Here is an 18,850-nt window from a genome sequence, read left to right as displayed (position 1 = left end):
ATGGGCGTGACATGGGCGTGGTTAAAAGCCCACAGAGAGATTACAACAGGGAACAGAGCGCTTGCACGCTCCACCCTAAAAGGGGTGTATGCATGACTTTTTAAGGATTCTCTGAGAAAAATCCGATTGTTGATTGCACCCTCAAAAACAATCATCATCCATTCTACCCTATCGCTTCCCCCTTATCTGTCTTTCCTCAGGCCAGTCCCTTAGGTGCCTGCTTCATCCCAGATTACGGGGGTTGCTAAGTATTTTTATCCCCCTTCTTCCCTCACAATCCCTGCCTCCCTTTTGTCTGTGATTGCTTCTCTGAGTCCCCCCCCCCCCCCCCCAGCCCCCATGGTCACATCTTTTTACATAGGCAGTTCATAACTTCTCTGTAACTCTGGGCATTAAGAGCCCCCCTGCATCACTTTTTTTAAAATGAAAAAAGGGCCAACAATGTCAGCTGTTCGGTGTCACCAGAACAGCAAGCACTACAAACCCTCACAACTGTAGCCAATGAGAGCTCCTCAAGCTAAAGTTGCCCATCTGCCAATCTAAAACTGTCCAATAGAAGCAGAGAAAGTTTGTGAGGTCTGCTGACTTTGGAATTAGGGATCTAGGTTCTGCTCAAGATCCTGTGATTCTGAGCAGATCACTTAATCTCCCCGTGCCTGCAGCACGGAAATCATCCTTGTGTAATGTAACTGGTGCTCGTGTAGAACTCTCCAGTGCCGTCCGTTCGAGTACGCGCTACATAAAATTGGAAAAAGGTTTAAGCCAATCAAAACCTCTAAAGCCCCGAAAAAGCAAGTAAAGGCAAAACACTATAAGTAGTCCTCAAAACGCGCTGTAGTAAATGCAGTTCCACAGCATTTCCCAGAGATTAGGCTTCATAGCTCCGGGCATGCGCAATAGAATAGAGCGGATAGTGTCTAAACGTTACTTCTGGTTTCTCTGAATCGGAACGTAGCTTTCCGGCGGGGTCAGATGTGCTCTTATTTCTTCTGGAAACGAGTAACCAAGATTTAACTTGGTATCTATACAGAAATGCCCCAACAAGAGTCCGATAAGGTGAGTGACATCATGTGGGGCGCGCGTGGTAAAAATCATATGCGAGTATGTTGCCAGTAGTTTACGACGGAGAACCCTTTGCAGGAGCTGGGCTTGAGAAAGTAAGCGGGTTTATGAGGTGGCATTCAGGCTGTGAAAACTGAGGTACGATACGTTTTTAGCCCAGCTCTGGTTACACGGGTTTAATTCTGTGGGGGTGATGACGACAGGCCCCTGAATGTAAAGGCGAAAATAAGTGTAGTTGGGTGAAGCCACAAATTAACAGCTGAGATTCGAGTGAATTGTCTGGCTTGGCTTTAAGAGCATCTGCTTCCACCTAGTAGGGAAAGTGGGTGGCATCTAAATCACGCGACAACCACTGTGTACAAGTATGATAACCTCTCATCAAAATTAATAAAAAGTGTATTTCTTTAACACGCGGAGAGATATTTTACCTTAGTACATCAGATCACATTACAGCATGGAGAGCCATTTATTACAAGCCATAGAGTTTAAACAAAAACTTAGAAATAATCATGCTCCCCCCTTTAAGATTCCATTAGTGAATTAATAGGCCAATCACTTGTAATGTGGAGAGATTTAAAACAAAAATAATTAGGAGATTGTATTTCTCCCTTTGACTTTTATTGAAGGAGAGGCAATTTCAGGAGGGAGATAGCCAAAATAACGTCATTTCTGGCTAAAAAAAGCGTGAGACTCCCGCCTGAATCGGGTCTATTCGCACGTATAGTGTCGTACAGATATCACATGATCGCTCAGCTTGTTTAGGACTCAAGGCACAAACGGACCTCGAGCTGAGCAGGCATCTGGCTTGATCCTTCAGTGGCTTACCTGCCTCAAAAAATAAGGCAAGAGATCGATGAGCCAACCATTACATCTTTAAGAACATTCTGATAATGATTTGGTCAGTCAGCTTGCGTTTAAGCAGTAGAATATGTAAGTACTGTAATACGTGTTGTTACAATTCCATGTTCTTAAAGGCTAGACTTTTCCACCCAAGGTCACAAAGGATACTTTATTTACTTACCTAAAGAGCCACCTCTGTAGTGGATTTGGTGTTGGCATCTTTACATGAGTTGTCTCTAGACTTTTCATTTTTGTCAGACATTTTTAGCTAAAGACAATCGAAAGGCTATAGCCATACCCATACTTGAGTAGCTACTCTTTTCTAACCATAATCCTATTATTGGAAAGAACACAAAACAAGAATAATAAACTGTTCAGTCAAAACCATACCAACTGATAGTGTCAATGCTGCTTTATACAAGAACAATAACTTTAAACTTTTTATGTAGTGTTTGCTACTTCACTTTACAGTGTAGAAACACTCCAAACGACAGGTGCTACTATTATTCAAATTGATAGCATCCTTTTAATCCACGGTGGAAAAATGAAAAGCTGAGCCCTCGGATTTTAACTTGGTGTGGCAATGTTCTCAACCACTGAAGCCATTTCAGGGAAACATTAAGACAATTTACTGATGAGAGATTGCATCGCAGTGTTAAATGACCCTAGTTTGGTCCGATTGTAATAGCATCATGATGCCAAGGTTTTTCACTTTGAGAAACAACAGAAGACTCCAAATTAAATCATTAAAACAACGATATTCTGAACTTATTTCTTATCTATTAGTTTGAGACTTCCACTATTTTGAGTAAAGGTTTTCTTAATGAGACAATTTATTAAATTCAAAGGCAAATTCAATGCAAACGAAGAAGATAAAAGTCGAGGAGAGGTCATCCTGTCCCTCCCCTCCTCACCGGCCTTCAATACACATCTCATTGAGAATACATACTGCACACAATATATTTTATGTCTACGACAAGGTTCCCCAATGTGGGGAGCGTAACTCTCAATCTTTGTATCTTCTTATTTAATGTAGTGTCCTACATCATCAACCTATCCGGTCCATTTCAGTGTTCACAAGCCTCTCATATTTTAGTATGCTTCTGAGTACAGCCTCTAGCCATGTATATTGGGGTTTCCATACTTGTGCACAAATCCATCCCTTTCCTCCACGGAAGGGGGATTTTCGCCTTTCCATTGACAAGCTATATCCATTTTTGCAACCACCAGCCCCAATTGAAGCAAAGCCAGTTTGCATACATAGGTATCTAAGTCTGTATTTATATGCAGGGTAACCATCTTTGGATTAGGCTGAAGTGTCCATCCTAACACATTCTAAGCAGCAAAGTACAGCCTCCCAGTAGGATTTCAACGCACCACAACCCCATATTGTGTGCAGCAAGTTTCCCTCCTGTGAATAATGGTGGAGGCATGTAGTGGAGGACACTGCACCATTCTATCATAGTTTTTTCTTGTAAGGTATACCCTGTATCGATATTTCAGTTGAATAAGGCAAAACCTAGCTGCAGTGGCCAATTTCCTCAGGGACTTTCTAGCCTCTCCTCATTTATCATCTGTGAATCAGATCTTGCACCCAAGCCAAGCGCAATAAATCAAGAAGTCTGACATGATGCTTACCAGGGAGCGATAAATCTGTGCTACTTTGTGGTCCCCTAGCTCCCCCAAAAGTAACTTTACATTCAGGGGATTGCATTCTGGAAGGTCATCCATTCCTGTTATCTATGGTATTATCGTATGTCACAATTGTAAATACTGAAAGAACTGACTATGATGCAAGTCGTATTCAGTCTGGAGGTTGTGGTAGAATTTAAACACAGTTCCAGCTGCTAAGTCTCTTAGGGTGGAAATTCTAATGATATTCCATTGCCGGAAACCATCTAAAGCTTCTATCTGCTTTACAGTTGTTCCCACCCATAACTGTGTCTGTGCAGTTAATTTCTAATCCCAATCTCAAATCTTCCAGGTGTCTCTCGCCATATCTTGATGAACAACTTAGTCATCAGGTGGAGAGGGGGGGGGGGCACTCTATCACTGTAAGACATGTGCTGTATATGTTCATAGCACCTCCTTTTTTTGGATGCATAAGCGGAGTTACCCGGGATATCAGACCACCATTCATTTACAACTAAGAGATGGGAAGCTTGGTAATAAGACTTAATACTAGCCTCTCCGATTCCTCATAAATAGATTTAAAACATTTTGATAAGGCTGTTCATGGAAATCCCTGATTCAACAGGAAGCCTCTCAGAAGGGAATTTATTTTGGTAAAAAATGGAATGTGGCAGGTCATACGAGAATGTTCGTAGCTGTTAGAAAAACGGTGGCAATGTCTCCATTTTAAAAATGGCAGATCTATAAAATGATTGAGGAAGCCGTGGCCAGAATGTAATGTCAGCTAACAACTTATCGATCAATGTTGAATGTTCTTTCCCAGGCAACAGCTGTGTTCAGCGTGAGATATACTCCTAGATATTTGAAACCTTTTGTGTCCATCCAAAATATTAAGAGCACCTGTTGCCTGGAAAAACAGACAATTTTGCCTTGTTCACCTCCAAACCAATAGCCTTGCTGGAAATGTGAATACTCTAGAGCAGTGGTCTTCAAACTGGGGGGTGGGCCCCCATAGGGGGGCTTCAAGTGATCCTGGGGTCAGGGGAGGGGGGGCGATGGGCGCCAGACTCTGCCCAAAAGCAGCATTATACAGATAACAGGCCTTTGTTTTAAGAAGAAGCATGTTATTGAATTTTTAAAAAGGTAACAGTACTTAACTGCAATCTTTAAATAGGTCTAGACATATTTAAACATTGCCATCTTTATAAAATAATAGTGAAAAATTCTGAGGGGGTCCCCCAATGATTTTTATTTTTCAACTGGGGGGGCGCAGCTTTAAAAAGTTTGGAGACCACAGCTCTAGAGAGTGGGGAGGCCGACCACTAAGGGTCTGACAGAAAGAGCAGAGCATCATTCCCTTAGCGGGCCCCTATATCTGAAATTCCATTATCCCATTCAAATCCTCACACCTTGGTATCGATACAGAGCCACTCTGCCAACGACCTGGGCAATGGTGAAGAGTGGTGACAGTGGGCAACCTTGACTTGTTCCCCGGTGTATCAGGTATGAATTTGATGTTTTGTGCGCTAATCCGACTCTGGCAGACTAAAGCAATTGTAAATATGAGATAAGGTGGGCCCAACATTTCCACCATACAGAGTTGAACACCCTCTTGTTGTCCACTAACAAGACCACCGGTCCCTCTAATCCAGTGGTCTCCAACCTTTTCTGTAGTAAGATCTACTTTTGTTTAATGAAAATCATGAGCTACTATTATTACCATTGTAACAGTGACCACATCAGACAGGATTAACTTAGTAGCCACCCCATGAAAGGTTTACAAAAGTGATCACTTCCATGCTTCAGGAGGTTTGTGAGCAGTAGTGTAAAAAAGGCTTTGTCAATTTGAAAGGCCTTTATATGGCTAATATATAACAGCCATAGCTGCAATGCTAGAGCATCAGGGTAAAACTATTAGTAATAAGTCTCCTGATAACTACATAATTTATCATGCAAATATCAGCTTTAATTATATTTTGGATACCCAATCATTTTTCTCTAAAAAAAAATATCAGCTTATGAGTTCTGAAAATACACACATTTTTGTTTCAAACACACACTGTTTAATTTTGGTTTCCATATATTCTACCAAGCAAAAGCTTCAAATTTAGTAGGCTAGGTTGCGCACAGCAGAGTTACTTCCAGGTAGCTGGGGAGCTACCAGTAGCTTACAAGCTACTGGTTGGAGAAGCCTGCTTTAATCTGTCCACCAAGTCCAGCATATCGTACAGCTTTTATATGTTGCATCTAGTAGCCCATAGAGGCATAAACCCTGATTGATCCGGACAGACCAGAAAAGTAATCACCTTGAAGAAACTATCCGCCAGATCCTTCGCCACAATCTTCACCTCTGTTACCAGGAGGGAAACAGGGCAGTATGAAGACAAAAGCTCCAGTGGGCTCCCAAGCTTTGAAATCACCACTGTTTCAGATGTTCGCAAGTTAGGGGACAGCGGTATTCTGTCTCTTGCCTCTCAAAGAACCCCCTCAAGTGGGTTCACAAGTTTGTTAGCATAAATTTAAAATAACTCTGCTGGGAACCCAACAGTGCCCGATGTCTTCCCCAACTGTAGACGTCCCAAAACGGCCGATAGTTTAGCAGATGTAAGCTCTGTCTCTAAGGACAGCCTTTCCACCACCGACAATCCCGAATGGGGAAAGTACAACACAAATTCTCTCTGGGCCCTTGTTCTGCCTTCCTGCTTATCTCGTATCAGAGCTTACAGAACCTCTCTGGAATGCACTTCTGAGTTCAAAGAAGACCTTTATTGTTGTTAATTCTTCCCCACCCACAAGTTCTTGAGAGACGAACTAATAGATTTCAAGCACACGTTCAAAAGAGTAAAAGTAGTCGCAGCAATGAAAACAAAATATATCACAGTACTTCTCAGTTGCAATGTACACAGCAGATTATGTATATCTTTATATGATTACATTAGCAAAGCAAAAAAATGTAATTCATCATCGTTTGAGCAAGGCGGCAGGGCCTAACTCGGCTTCATCTTTCTGGGGTCTGCAAGTTGATGACTCCGGTCAACTGCGAGAAAGAGATTATCTACCCAAACGGGAGACTGGCAACTGGCGCCTAGTTCTAGCCTGAAATCAAGCAGATTTGAATCTAACTCACTGTAGCCCCGAGTCATCCTTACAAAAGCGTGCCCTCTCCTCTCAGACTTGGGAAAACTACGCAAGCCTTTGGAGACTGGCCAGATCTCATAGACTTCTCCTCTTTCCAAGCCTGAGCAGAAAGGAAAACACTAGGGGCCAGATGTAGCAAATAAAAAATTTGCGAGTTGCAAAGTGCGAGTCCATGCGACTCGCAATTTGCAACTCGCAAATTGGTATGCAGTACGGTGTCTCAGACACCGACTGCGACTCGCTATGGGGTCGCAATGACCCACCTCATCAATATTCATGAGGTGGGTCGCAAATTGCGGCCCCATAGCGAGTATAGGCCCTCGCAAACATGGAGGCCTGCTGTCGTCAGCAGACCTCCATGTTCGTGACTGCTTTCAATAAAGCAGTTTTTTTTTTTTTAAGTGTAGCCCGTTTTCCTTAAAGGAAAACGAGCTGCACTTAAAAAAAAAAAAACGAAACCTTTAGTTTCGGTTTTTTTTCAGGGCAGGTAGTGGTCCCTTGGACCACTACCTACCCTGAAAAAATAGTTTTGGGTCCATTCACAAAGTGGAAGGGGTCCCATGGGGACCCCTTCCAATTTGCAAGTGGGTTACCATCCACTTGAAGTGGATGGTAACTGCAACACCATTTGCGACCGCGTAGGCGGTCGCAAATGGTATTGCATACCACTCAGAATCGCAAATAGGAAGGGAACACCCCTTCCTATTTGCGATTCTGAAATGCATATTGCGAGTCGGTCCTGACTCGCAATATGCATTTCTGCATAGCAAAGAGGCATTTGCGCCTCGCAAACGGCGATTTTCGCCGTTTGCGAGGCGCAAATCCTTTGCTACATCTGGCCCCAAATGTACTCTCTCTTATCAGGTCTAATCTGGGGTGAAGAAAACAGCTTGGTTCATCTTGTGGAAAAACACAGCTTGGAAGAATACAGACATCTGCGATGTTTCAACTGCAATGTCTAACTCCACGTTAAAGCCAATATGCAGCTAACCTAAATATCAAATGTAATGTCTAATATCATGTCAAAGCCAATAGGCAGCTGAACTGAATACAAAATGTAATGTCTAATATCATGTCAAAGCCAATAGGCAGCTGAACTGAACAAAACATATAGGGGGTCATTCCAACCCTGGCGGTCGGTGATAAAGCGGCGGCCAACCCGCCAACAGGCAGGCGGTCAAAAAAAAGGTATTCTGACCCTGGCGGTAACCGCAAACACAGGCCGCCACTTTAACACTCCGACCGCCACGGCGGGACAGACAAACAGCGCGGCGGTCACCGCCAACAGGCAGGCGGCAGACAATGTACCGCCCACCCTATCACAACTCACCAATCTGCCACCTTTTCCGGGGCGGGAGCCCCGCCGATAAAAACACGGCGGAAACAGACTACGAACGGTAAAACGCTCACCTATACACACTCCACGAGGACGGAGAACAGCATGGAACCCAAATTAAACATCCTACCAGCTATTGTCTACCTGCTCATCTACCACGAGTACGAACGCCGGCGCAGACGACAACGGTGAGTACTGCACCTACGACACAGGGGAGGGGGGAGGAGGAAAGCTTACGGGCACACACATATGCGCCCCCCCCCAAACTATCTACACACCAATGCAGAGCACCAAGTCACAGTGACACCACCCAAACCCCCCGGAATAATGCAAAGACATAATTAAAGTGAGAAACAACATTTATGTATAAAAGAGGTTCTTTGAAGTCATGGTAAAATAGCAATATGAATTGTAAAAAATCAAGTAAGAACATTGCGAAACCGATAAACATAGGCAATAAGTCCTGCACAGTCACTTAAATTTCCACTGTCCGTGGGCCAAAGTGTATCAACACATGGGCAAAGCCCACACAGGAGACCTGAGTCCGTTGGAGAGAACACTGCTGGGGCATCAGATGACAAAACTACAGGCACCTCGGGGGGAAGGGAAGGGGGGGCACCTCAGCCACATGAGTCCACGACGCCAGATACACAAAGGGTCCACCATGCCCACTGTGCCATCCTGGGGAGTGCAAAGCCACAGTCTCACAAGTCTCTACAGTGGGTGGTCTGCCCACTGTGCCATCCTGGGGAGTGCAGAGACACAGGCCATCAGGTGGATCACAGACTCCACAGGTAATGGAGGAGGCAGGGTGCCCCGAGTGCAGCGTGAACACTAGCTCGACACAGAACCGGCACTGTCAATGGGCCAGCGGTGCTTGACAAGGAAGGGCCCAGCGGAGCGGTGCTTGACAGGAAGGGCCCAGCGGAGCGGTGCTTGGGACGGCGGGGCCCAGCGGAGCGGTGCTTGGGACGGCGGGGCCCAGCGGAGCGGTGCTTGAGACGGCGGGGTCCAGCGGAGCGGTGCTTGAGACGGCGGGGTCCAGCGGAGCATTGCTTGACAGGAAGGGCCCAGCGGAGCGGTGCTTGAGACGGCGGGGCCCAGCGGAGCAGTGCTTGACAGGAAGGGCCCAGCGGAGCGTGCTTGAGACGGCGGGGCCCAGCGGAGCGGTGCCTTTCTGCCCTCTTCAGCGGTGCGTTTCTGCACGGCGGGGCCCTCTTCAGCGGTGCGTTTCTGCACGGCGGGGCCCTCTTCAGCGGTGCCTTTCTGCACGGCGGGGCCCTCTTCAGCGGTGCCTTTCTGCACGGCGGGGCCCTCTTCAGCGGTGCCTTTCTGCACGGCGGGGCCCTCTTCAGCGGTGTCTTTCTGCACGGTGGGGCCCTCTTCAGCGGTGTCTTTCTGCACGGCGGGGCCCTCTTCAGCAGTGCCTTTCTGCACGGCGGGGCCCTCTTCAGCGGTGCTTGTCCAGTCATTCAAGGGAGCCAGACCTGGCCAGGACTCCCTGCTTAGTCGCCCTCCGACCGTGCAGTTGCTGGACCCTTCTGTGACGGAGTCCTGGGCCCGTGGGTGTCCTCCCTCACACCCGGGATGGGGCTTGTGGGGCCCTCCTGGTCCGCGCCCCTGCTGGCTGACTTCTCCGCCCTGCTGCCCTTGCCCTCCTTCGATGAGGCTCTCTGGCCCTTGCCTCCCCTGGATGTTGTGGCAGGTGACGGCCCAGGACTTTGCTCCTTGGGGGCAGCCGTGTCAGTCTTCTCGCGGCGGCCCTTGATTTTACAGGTCCTCTTTCCAGGGGTGGGCTGGCTGTCCCCTTGCTGCTGGCCGATGTATCAGTGCTGGGAAAGGGTTGACTCCAAAACCCGTGCACAATGGTGACACTTGAAGCAGGGCTGGTGGTGGCTGAGGTGCTCTTGGGACTCTTAGCAGATGGAGGGGGTGGGTCAGGTGGGGCAAAGAGGTTAAGTTTGGAGAGGTAAAGTTTTTTAGGACCAATGTAAAGGGTAGGTGTAGTGGGTATGGGAGTGGAGGAAGAGGATGTGGTTGTAGGAGAGTCAGGTGTGCGGTCTTTGGGTGCAGGTGCTTGTGACGGAGGCTGTCGTGAGGTGGATGGCTGTTGGGTGGTGGCTGCCTGCGTTTGTGTGTCTTGGAAGAGGGGGTGACAGACACAGTGGGAGAGGACACAGGGGACGTGTAAATGGCAGTGGGGGTGGTGACTGCACGTGTGCGGACTGTACTGGAGGGTGTGCTGGTGATGGAAGTACTGGCTGATGGTGGTGTGCATGGAGGTGTGAGTGGAGACGTCACAGGGAGGGAGGAGGGAGACGAGGAGGAGGGGGACACAGGGGTGGTAGTGACTGTTGGCATGTTTGCATCTGGGTGTTGCTTGGGTGAATGCTTGTGTGATCTGTGGTGCTTATGTCTGGATGAGCTGCCCTTGGGTGTTGAGGTGTGTGCAGGCTGGTCTGATGGTGTGGATGGGATAGGCTGAGGAACAGGAGACAGAGACAGGGTGGAGGCAGTTAGAAGAGGGAGGCTGGAAACAGGGACAATGGCTGCCGTTAGTGCTGAGGCCTGAGCATTGAACGATCGTTGATGGGCAGCCTGACCCGAATGAATGCCCTCCAGGTATGCATTGCTCCGATGCACCTCCCTCTCTACCCCCTGGATGGCATTCAAAAGGGTAGACTGCCCAACAATGATGGTCTGTAGGAGGTCAATGACCTCCTCACTGAGGGCAGCAGGGCTAACATGGGCAGGGCCTGAGGTGCCTGGGGCGAAGGAGATGCCCGCCTTCTTGGGCGAGCGGGCACGGAGAGAAGGCTGAGGGGCTGCTGGGAGGGCGGAGCTGGTGCGCTGGGTGGCGGCTGTACCTGTAGAGGCGGGGGGCCCGGATGTTGCCGCCACCGCTAGGGAGCTCCCTTCCGAGGACGTGTCGGTGTCGCTGGTGTCACCACGGGTCCCCGTTGTGGTGCTCCCCTCGCCCTCCGTATCACTGTTGACCTCGGTGTCTGTACCATGGCCCACCGGGGCCTGGTGAGTTGCAGCTCCCTCGTGCTCCGATGCCAATTCTCCTCCGCCTGATGATGCTAATGCACACATGCACAAGAAGATAAAGAAAAAGGGTAGGGGGAGAAATAAAAACAGGTTGAGTGCATGCACTGTCAACACCGTTGGCGGAGAGGACAGACACAGGAGCCTCATGCACTACGCCGCGCAATCGGGGTACACTACTCAGTACTTGTGACTAGGCCAACAGGTCTATGGACAACAAATGCGCACATGGGTGATGCTGGACCATGGATTGCTGTACTTGGCACCCTACAGAGGTGGGGGGCGGGGGCACAGGGCCATGCCTAAAGGAGGGGACTACACTATAGAAAGCACCCTGGCCTAATTTCACCCACAGCCCTCCTCCCCCACCCAGACGCCTCCACTGCGTGTAAAGATAGCAGAATGTGCTGGTACTCACCCCCTTGTGTCTGCTGTGATGTCCTCACGCGCCCATCCAAATCGGGGTAGGCCACCGCCAGGATCCGGGACATCAGGGGGGTCAAGGTACGACTGGCACCCCTCCTACGTTGGGAGGCCATCCCCAGCAGTGACTCGGCGGTCTTCCTGGTCCCGCGGCGGATGTCCTCCCACCTCTTTCGGCAGTGGGTGCCCCGTCTGTTGTGGACCCCCAGGTCCCGGACTTCCTTGGCGATGGCACGCCAAATGTCGACTTTCTGATGGGCGCTGACCTATTTGACATGTACAGGGTGGGAAAGGAAATTTCAACATTTTTCTGCATGTTAGATGTGATTGCCCCCCCCTCCCCAACCCTGCCATGTGGCACATGCTCTCATCTGTCGTGCCTTGCACTCCTCATTCGCTCCCCACCCCACCATCTTACATCCACCATACACAACCCAGGCATAGCCCATTCAACGTGCACCCAGTGTACTTACCTGTTGGTCTGGAGGACCGTAGAGTAGCGCATACTGGGGGAGGACCTCATCCACAAGTTTCTCCAACTCTTCTGAAGTGAAGGCAGGGGCCCTTTCCCCAGTCGCAGCAGCCATTGTCTCTTCCAGACCGAGGTCACAGCAGCACTTGCAGTATAGGTCCTCTCCTGTGGATGATCAGGTCTCGAGTGATTAAGCAGATGGAAAATGGCGGTCACGCCCGTGGCGGTGCGTACCGCGACCGCCGGCGCACATCGTCATTGGCTCCTGAGACCCATAGGGTTCAATGTTAACCAATGCTGCTTTGCGCCGCGGTCTTCGACCGCCTACTGCCACGGTGTGCCACGCCAGCACAGTGACCTCACATCCCACTGTCACACTTCACAGGTCAGGCAGCCGCCATTTCAAGGGCCCACATGGCATGATTTCTACTGCGTCACACAGGCCTAGGCCTTGCATTGCCACTCATACAAGCCTTTCAATGCATAGCGATTCGTGTACTGTGCAAGCTGTGTGAACGAACCTGTGGGTTGCTTGACTCTGTGCTCCATGTTGTCCTTCCTAGGCACCGTCCGCTGGGACTTGCGAGGAGAAGGATGAATCCTCCCGTGTACCGACCGCTGGTGGACCTGTCGACAATGGAAGAACGACATATTATACTTCAATACCGACTTGACCGAGCCACTATACATGAACTGTGTGCCCAGCTGGAGCCAGACCTGATGTCCCCCATCCGCCAACTCACAGGGATTCCCCCTCTGGTGCAGGTTCTGTCAGTACTCCATTTTTTGGCAAGTGGGTCTTTTCAGACAACAGTGGCCATGTCATCAGGGATGTCTCAGCCTATGTTTTCTAAGGTTTTGTCCAGAGTGTTGTCTGCCCTGATGAAATACATGCGGAGATACATTGTTTTCCCTGAGGAGGGTGATTTGGCCACTGTGAAGGGTGATTTCTATGCCCTTGGACATATCCCCAACATCATTGGTGCCATTGATGGGACCCATGTGGCTTTAGTACCCCCAAAAGACAATGAGCAGGTGTACAGAAATAGAAAAAATTACCATTCGATGAATGTCCAGGTGGTCTGTTTGGCTGACCAGTACATCTCCCATCTAAATGCCAAGTTCCCGGGGTCAGTGCATGACGCGTATGTCATGCGAAATAGCAGCATTCTTATGTGATGGAACAGCTACAGAGACTCCGTGTGTGGCTAATAGGTGACTCTGGTTACCCCAACCTGCCTTGGCTATTGACCCCAGTGAGGAATCCCCGGACCAGGGCAGAGGAACGGTACAATGAGGCACATGGGCGAACTAGGAGGATTATAGAACGGACCTTCGGGGTCCTGAAGGCCAGGTTTAGGTGCCTGCATATGACAGGGGGATCCCTCATGTACTCACCAAAGAAGGTGTGTCATATCATCGTGGCCTGCTGTATGCTTCACAATCTTGCATTGCGACGCCAGGTGCCTTTCCTGCAGGAGGATGGTCCAGATGGTGGTGTTGTAGCAGCTGTGGAGCCTGTGGAGAGTGAAGAGGAGGAAGACGACGGGGACGACACAGACAACAGGGACACAGTTATACAACAGTATTTTCAGTAGCACACAGGTAAGAATCACCCACGCCATTTTACATTTACTTCTGGCCTCCTGCATCTCTACTTTCTGTGTTTCCCCCCAGTTCTTTTTCACTGATTTTTTACTTTCCCTTCCCTTTTCAGAGCTGTATCACCCACAGCGTGACTTCTGCTTTGTTTGCCCATGGACTAATGCTTATTGACACTGGTATGTTGTCATCACAATGTAAATGAACATTATTGCACCGTTATGTGTAATACATTTGTAAAGAATACAAGCAGACTCCTGACATTTGAAGTGCAATTGGTGATTTATTTTAAGTGCTGCGTATAGGTCCATGATAGTAAAACGGTGATGGGTGGGGGTGGAGTAATGTCCATGGCAGAGTCCAGTTCTCAGTAGCACAGGTGCATTTCCCATATGCCTGTGGAAGGATGGAGCAGGGGCAGTTCAAGGTTGGACAGGGTGACAATGTGGGACAGTGGGATGACATCAGGGGGTATCGTTTGCTGGCGGGGGTATTGGCATCCTACTCTGTCTTCTTGTGTGATCTCAGGTTCCGCTTGCGGGGTGGATGATCTTCAGCAGGAGGTGGGGTTCTGGTGGCCTGTCGTGGTGTGGGGGCCTCCTGTCCACTAGCGCCGGCGGAGGTGGTAGGCTGTTCGTCGTCCGGGCTTGTGACGGGCCCTTTGGGGTGCCACATGGTCCCGCAATGTGGTGACTATCTGGTTGAGGGCCAGGACGATGGTCCCCATTGCGGTACCGATGTTCCTGAGTTCGTCTCTGAACCCCATGTACCGTTCCTCCTGCTGTGCCTGGATCTCCTGGAACCTGGCCAGTACCGTCGCCATCGTCTCCTGGGAGCGGTGGTATGCTCCCATGATGGAGGTGAGGGCCTCTTGGAGAGTGGGTTCCCTGGGCCGGTCAACCCCCTCTCGCACAGCAGCCCTCCCAGTTGCCCTGTTTCCCCGGGCCTCTGTCCCCTGGACGGTGTGCCCACTACCACTGCCCCCAGGTCCCTGTTGTTGTTGGGGTGGTGGGTCAGCCTGGGTGCCCTGTAGTGGCGGACACACCGCTGATTGACGCGTCCTGGAGACAGAGGCATGGGCCCACTGGGTGGGAGCTGTGCTGGTATTCCCAGAGGGTGTTGGGTCTGCTGTGGCCTGTGTCTGTGTGTGGGGAACCGACTGTCCAGAGGTCCCCGATGGTCCGGGCTGGTCATCAGGTTCTAGGTCGACAGAGCTGCTGTCATCACTGGGGGCCTGTTCTGGGGGCGGGATGGACAAATCTGGACCCTCCTGGCCGGTGTGTTGGCGTTCGGGCCCTGCAGGGGTAAAAGAGTATGGTTATTGCTTCTGTGTCATGGCGTGCGATTTGTGGGTGCCCTTGTCCCCCAGTGCTGGCATTCCTTGTGGGAGGAGTTGTGAGGGTGATTTGTGGGGGGGGGACGGGTATGTGCAGTGGTCATGCTTGGGTGATGGGTGTCCATGGTTTGTGTTGGCATTCAGGGATTGGTGTTGTGTTGGGTGGGTTGTGCTGGTGAGACATTGGCAGGGAGGATGTGTGCTGGGGGGTTGGGGGTGAGGGTGGGGGTGTGGGTTGGCATGCTGGTGGTTGGGGGGGTGAAGTAGTTGGGATTAGACTTACCAGAGTCCATTCCTCCGCCTACTCCAGCGAGGCCCTCAGGATGCAGGATGTTCAGAACCTCTTGCTCCCATGCTGTGAATTCGGGTGGAGTGGGTGGGGGTCCGCCGCCAGTCTTCTGCACAGCAATGTTGTGTCTTGACACCATCGACCGCACCTTCCCCCATAGGTCGTTCCAGCGCTTTCGGATGTCTTCCCGGTTTCTGGGATGCTGTTCCACAGCGTTGACCCTGTCGACGATCCTTTGCCATAGCTCCGCCTTCCTGGCTATTGTGGTGTGCTGCACCTGTGTGCCGAATAGCTGGGGCTCTACCTTAATTATTTCCTCCACCATGACCCTGGGGTGTCTTTGGGGTGCCGTGGGGTGGTGTTTGTGGTGATGAGTGTGGTGTGTGTGGTGGTGTGTGGTGTTTTGTGCGTGGATGTAGTGTGGGTGATGATGTTGTGTTCCTCTGTGTGTTGGGGTTTTCGATAGCTGTGCTCTCTCTCTCTCTCTCTCTCGCCTTCTCTCCGAATTTCTAATAGTGGGGGTTTGTGGGTGATGTGGGTGTGTGTTTTATAGTTGATTGGATGTGTGGGTGTGGTGTGTGTATGTGTATCAGGTGTGTGTATTTCGAATTGTCCAATGTGGCTGTGTTTTGTAAAGGTGTGTGTATTTTGACCGCAGCGGTGTGTACCGCCAATGGAATACCGCGGTTGAAAGACCGCCGCGTGGATTCGTGGGTCGTAATGGCATGGGCGTGTTTGTGTTGGCGTGACGGTGGAGGTTTGGTCATCTCCAGTTTATCGCTGACCGCTGATGAGGCGGCCTTCCGTGGATGTCGGGTTTTTGGCGGTTTGGCAGTTGTGGGTCAGAATGACCGTGGCGGTTTACCGCGGTCGCGGCGGTAGAATGGCGGACTTCTGACCGGCGGTAAGAGCCTTTTACCGCCGAGGTCAGAATGACCCCCATAATGTGCTACTGGTGAACATTAAGCAACTAATATGTGCAGTGGTGAAACACAAAGTCATTGGTCAAACACAATTAATAGCATCACATTCCACCCTATGACCAATGAATTTTTGTTTCACATATCTCTTGTTAAAAAAAAAACTAAAAAAAAAAAAACATCAGCACAAAAAAAAAACATTATAAGCAAATCAGATTTGAATAATCAAAGCAATCACTGTAAAGCAATGGAAGTGGATTAACATATAGATCTCATAACCTTTCACAACAGATAGATCTACACAGAAAAGACTGAAACCTTTATACTCTGATTGAGATAATAGTGTCTCTAAAATAGCAATTTGATGTAGCATGAGTTCTACTCATGTAAAGGTGCACGGTCCACCTAAAAGGTTTGCTGGAATATAAGCGAAAGTCAGAGTTCCACACGAAAAAACACAGACAGTTAACTGTTAAGGTTGCTTAGTTCCAGTGGAAGAATGCAATCAAACAAGTTGAGCTTGAACTGAAGGTGCCATTTGCGCAAAATGGATCCATGGTGCTTACACTTTACTCAGTCAGGTTCAGGTTGGGGGTTCGGTCCCTTCCCCGACCCCGCACGCACACACCCGAAAGGGGACCACTCAGCACACTCGGGGACAGTGGCGGTACGTGGTAGGATCTGCAAAAGAAAAAAGTATGACTTTTCTTGCAAATAACATTTGTCATCTGAAATGCGCCCTTCCTTTCCCTGTTTTATAATCAGCAGGACGTTTTTGGGGCCCTTTGTTATCATTTCTGCAGGTTCTGGAGGTTCACTTGGGGCTTCAACCCACACCTCAGCACTGAGGTTTTTATCTGCTGCACCACAGCTTCCCTTTTCTTGCACTGTCAGAAGGGCTCGGGCAGACTCATTCTTTACCAAACCTCCGTTCACTACACTTTTGACAATTTGGGCCATTCTGTCTCCAATTTGTATGAATGAATCAGATTCTTTTCTAGTTATCAGCATAATTTTGATTTCGTCTAGGTAATCTGCAGCAATCATTCCCCTTAAAACCTGAGCAATTTGCCATATCTGTCCTGGTAACTGTCCTCTCCCCAACTGCTCTGTGACTGCTTGTGGGACAGATTTCTCTTGTGCGTGCTGCACAGTTTTTTTCAAATCTAGGGGAAAGTGCATCTCTCTCATCTCTGCCCACCTGTAAGTGACTTTTTCTCCCAGCTGTTCACATTTCTGGTGCACCCACTTAGCCATCCCCACTAAGTCAGAATTCTGGGTGTACACTTCTCTCTCTGAATGGTTCTCTTTAACATCTGCAAGGGAATTGAACCAGTTATGTACAAGCCATGTGGAAAACCAAACGGCTAAACCATTGGCAATGAACCAAGAATCAGTGTAAAAATGACACATCTCACGCAGCTCTTGCTTTAAAATCTGACACACATTTTACAACACTGTTCCTTCTACTGTGCCAGAAAACAACATTTCAGTCAATGGATCATTAGTAAAACAAACATGCTTTTTATCCTCAGTGGACACGAATTCAAACGGTGCACTCAATTTCACTGGTGACTCTTTTACCTGTGGTACTCTAGCCCTGTCTTGCAGGTACCAGATCCAGTGTATGATCCTAGCTAGGGGCACTCTTTTCTTCCCCTGTTCCTGATTTACATATAAATCAGTGTTTCCCTCTTGCACTGCGTAGAAACCTAAAGTCTGCATTATTTCATTTGCCAAATCACAAGCGCGCAGCTGCATATAATTTTTCCTTGTGACTCTGTACCAAAGTGTTAGGATTTCACTCGGATGAGGGCTATTCTGTTTCCAAAAATCAAACAAGCAAATTAAATTAGGTGTCTCTTACTTAGTGCAAACAGTAAGAAACTCTAAAATCTTTTGTTTTACTTGTGCATTTTGCAAATGCGAGGGTACCTCGTAAATCACATTCTGAGCTCTGTTCTCCCTGTTATCAGTTAAGAAATGCACTTCGACTGCCAAAAAACCTGGCTCACACGGAGGCTCAGACTGGCTCACAGCTGTCTTAACCCCCTCATTACTGGAATGATAAAAAAAACAGTTTCTTCTAAAACAGCAGTTTTATAACTTTCAGCATTATCTTGCATTAATGTATTCTGGCTAATTTGCTCACGTAAATTCTTATTTTCATGTTCTAACTGCCTACATCTCTCCTGCATTTTTCTGTAAGCAGATAAAAGTATCCAAACCCTTCTGTCAAAAACAAAAGGATCATCATTTCTTTCAAAAGGTACATTTTCTAAATATGCTTTATCACAACAAGAAAACATGTTTCTCACAGCACCATCAGGCAGTTTAACTACACATGCATTTTCAAACATGGTCTGCCGTGCTTCTGTAATTCTCCAAACAACAAAAAACAATTACACTTTTAAATTGTGCACGTAGAAATCTATAATTCGACCCCACTTCTGGTACCAAAATGTTCTGCCTTCCTACTTATCTCGTATCAGAGCTTACAGAACCTCTCTGGAATGCACTTCTGAGTTCAAAGAAGACCTTTATTGTTGTTAATTCTTCCCCACCCACAAGTTCTTGAGAGACGAACTAATAGATTTCAAGCACACGTTCAAAAGAGTAAAAGTAGTGGCATCAATGAAAACAAAATATATCACAGTACTTCTCAGTTGCAATGTACACAGCAGATTACGTATATCTTTATATGATTACATTAGCAAAGCAAAAAAATTAAATTCATCACCATTTGAGCAAG

The 18,850-nt window shown here is 48.5% G+C and overlaps 1 protein-coding gene across 2 annotated transcripts in view; it reads left to right on the top strand.

The window, feature by feature from the left end:
- Positions 1 to 899: 899 nt before the first annotated feature.
- The window catches only part of LOC138295847 (zinc finger protein 514-like), a 146,146-nt gene continuing 128,195 nt past the window's right edge, over positions 900 to 18,850 (top strand). For both annotated transcript variants that reach the window (XM_069234425.1, XM_069234424.1), the window contains exon 1: positions 900 to 1,056. In XM_069234425.1, coding sequence (XP_069090526.1) covers positions 1,033 to 1,056 — 24 coding nt within the window. In that variant the 5' untranslated portion in view covers positions 900 to 1,032. The remainder of the gene's footprint in view (positions 1,057 to 18,850) is intronic.

This window comes from Pleurodeles waltl, chromosome 5, assembly GCF_031143425.1.
Source record: "Pleurodeles waltl isolate 20211129_DDA chromosome 5, aPleWal1.hap1.20221129, whole genome shotgun sequence".
Lineage (NCBI taxonomy): Eukaryota > Metazoa > Chordata > Amphibia > Caudata > Salamandridae > Pleurodeles > Pleurodeles waltl.
Note: the sequence above shows the minus strand (reverse complement) of the source record. Positions and strands in the feature narration are given on the sequence as shown.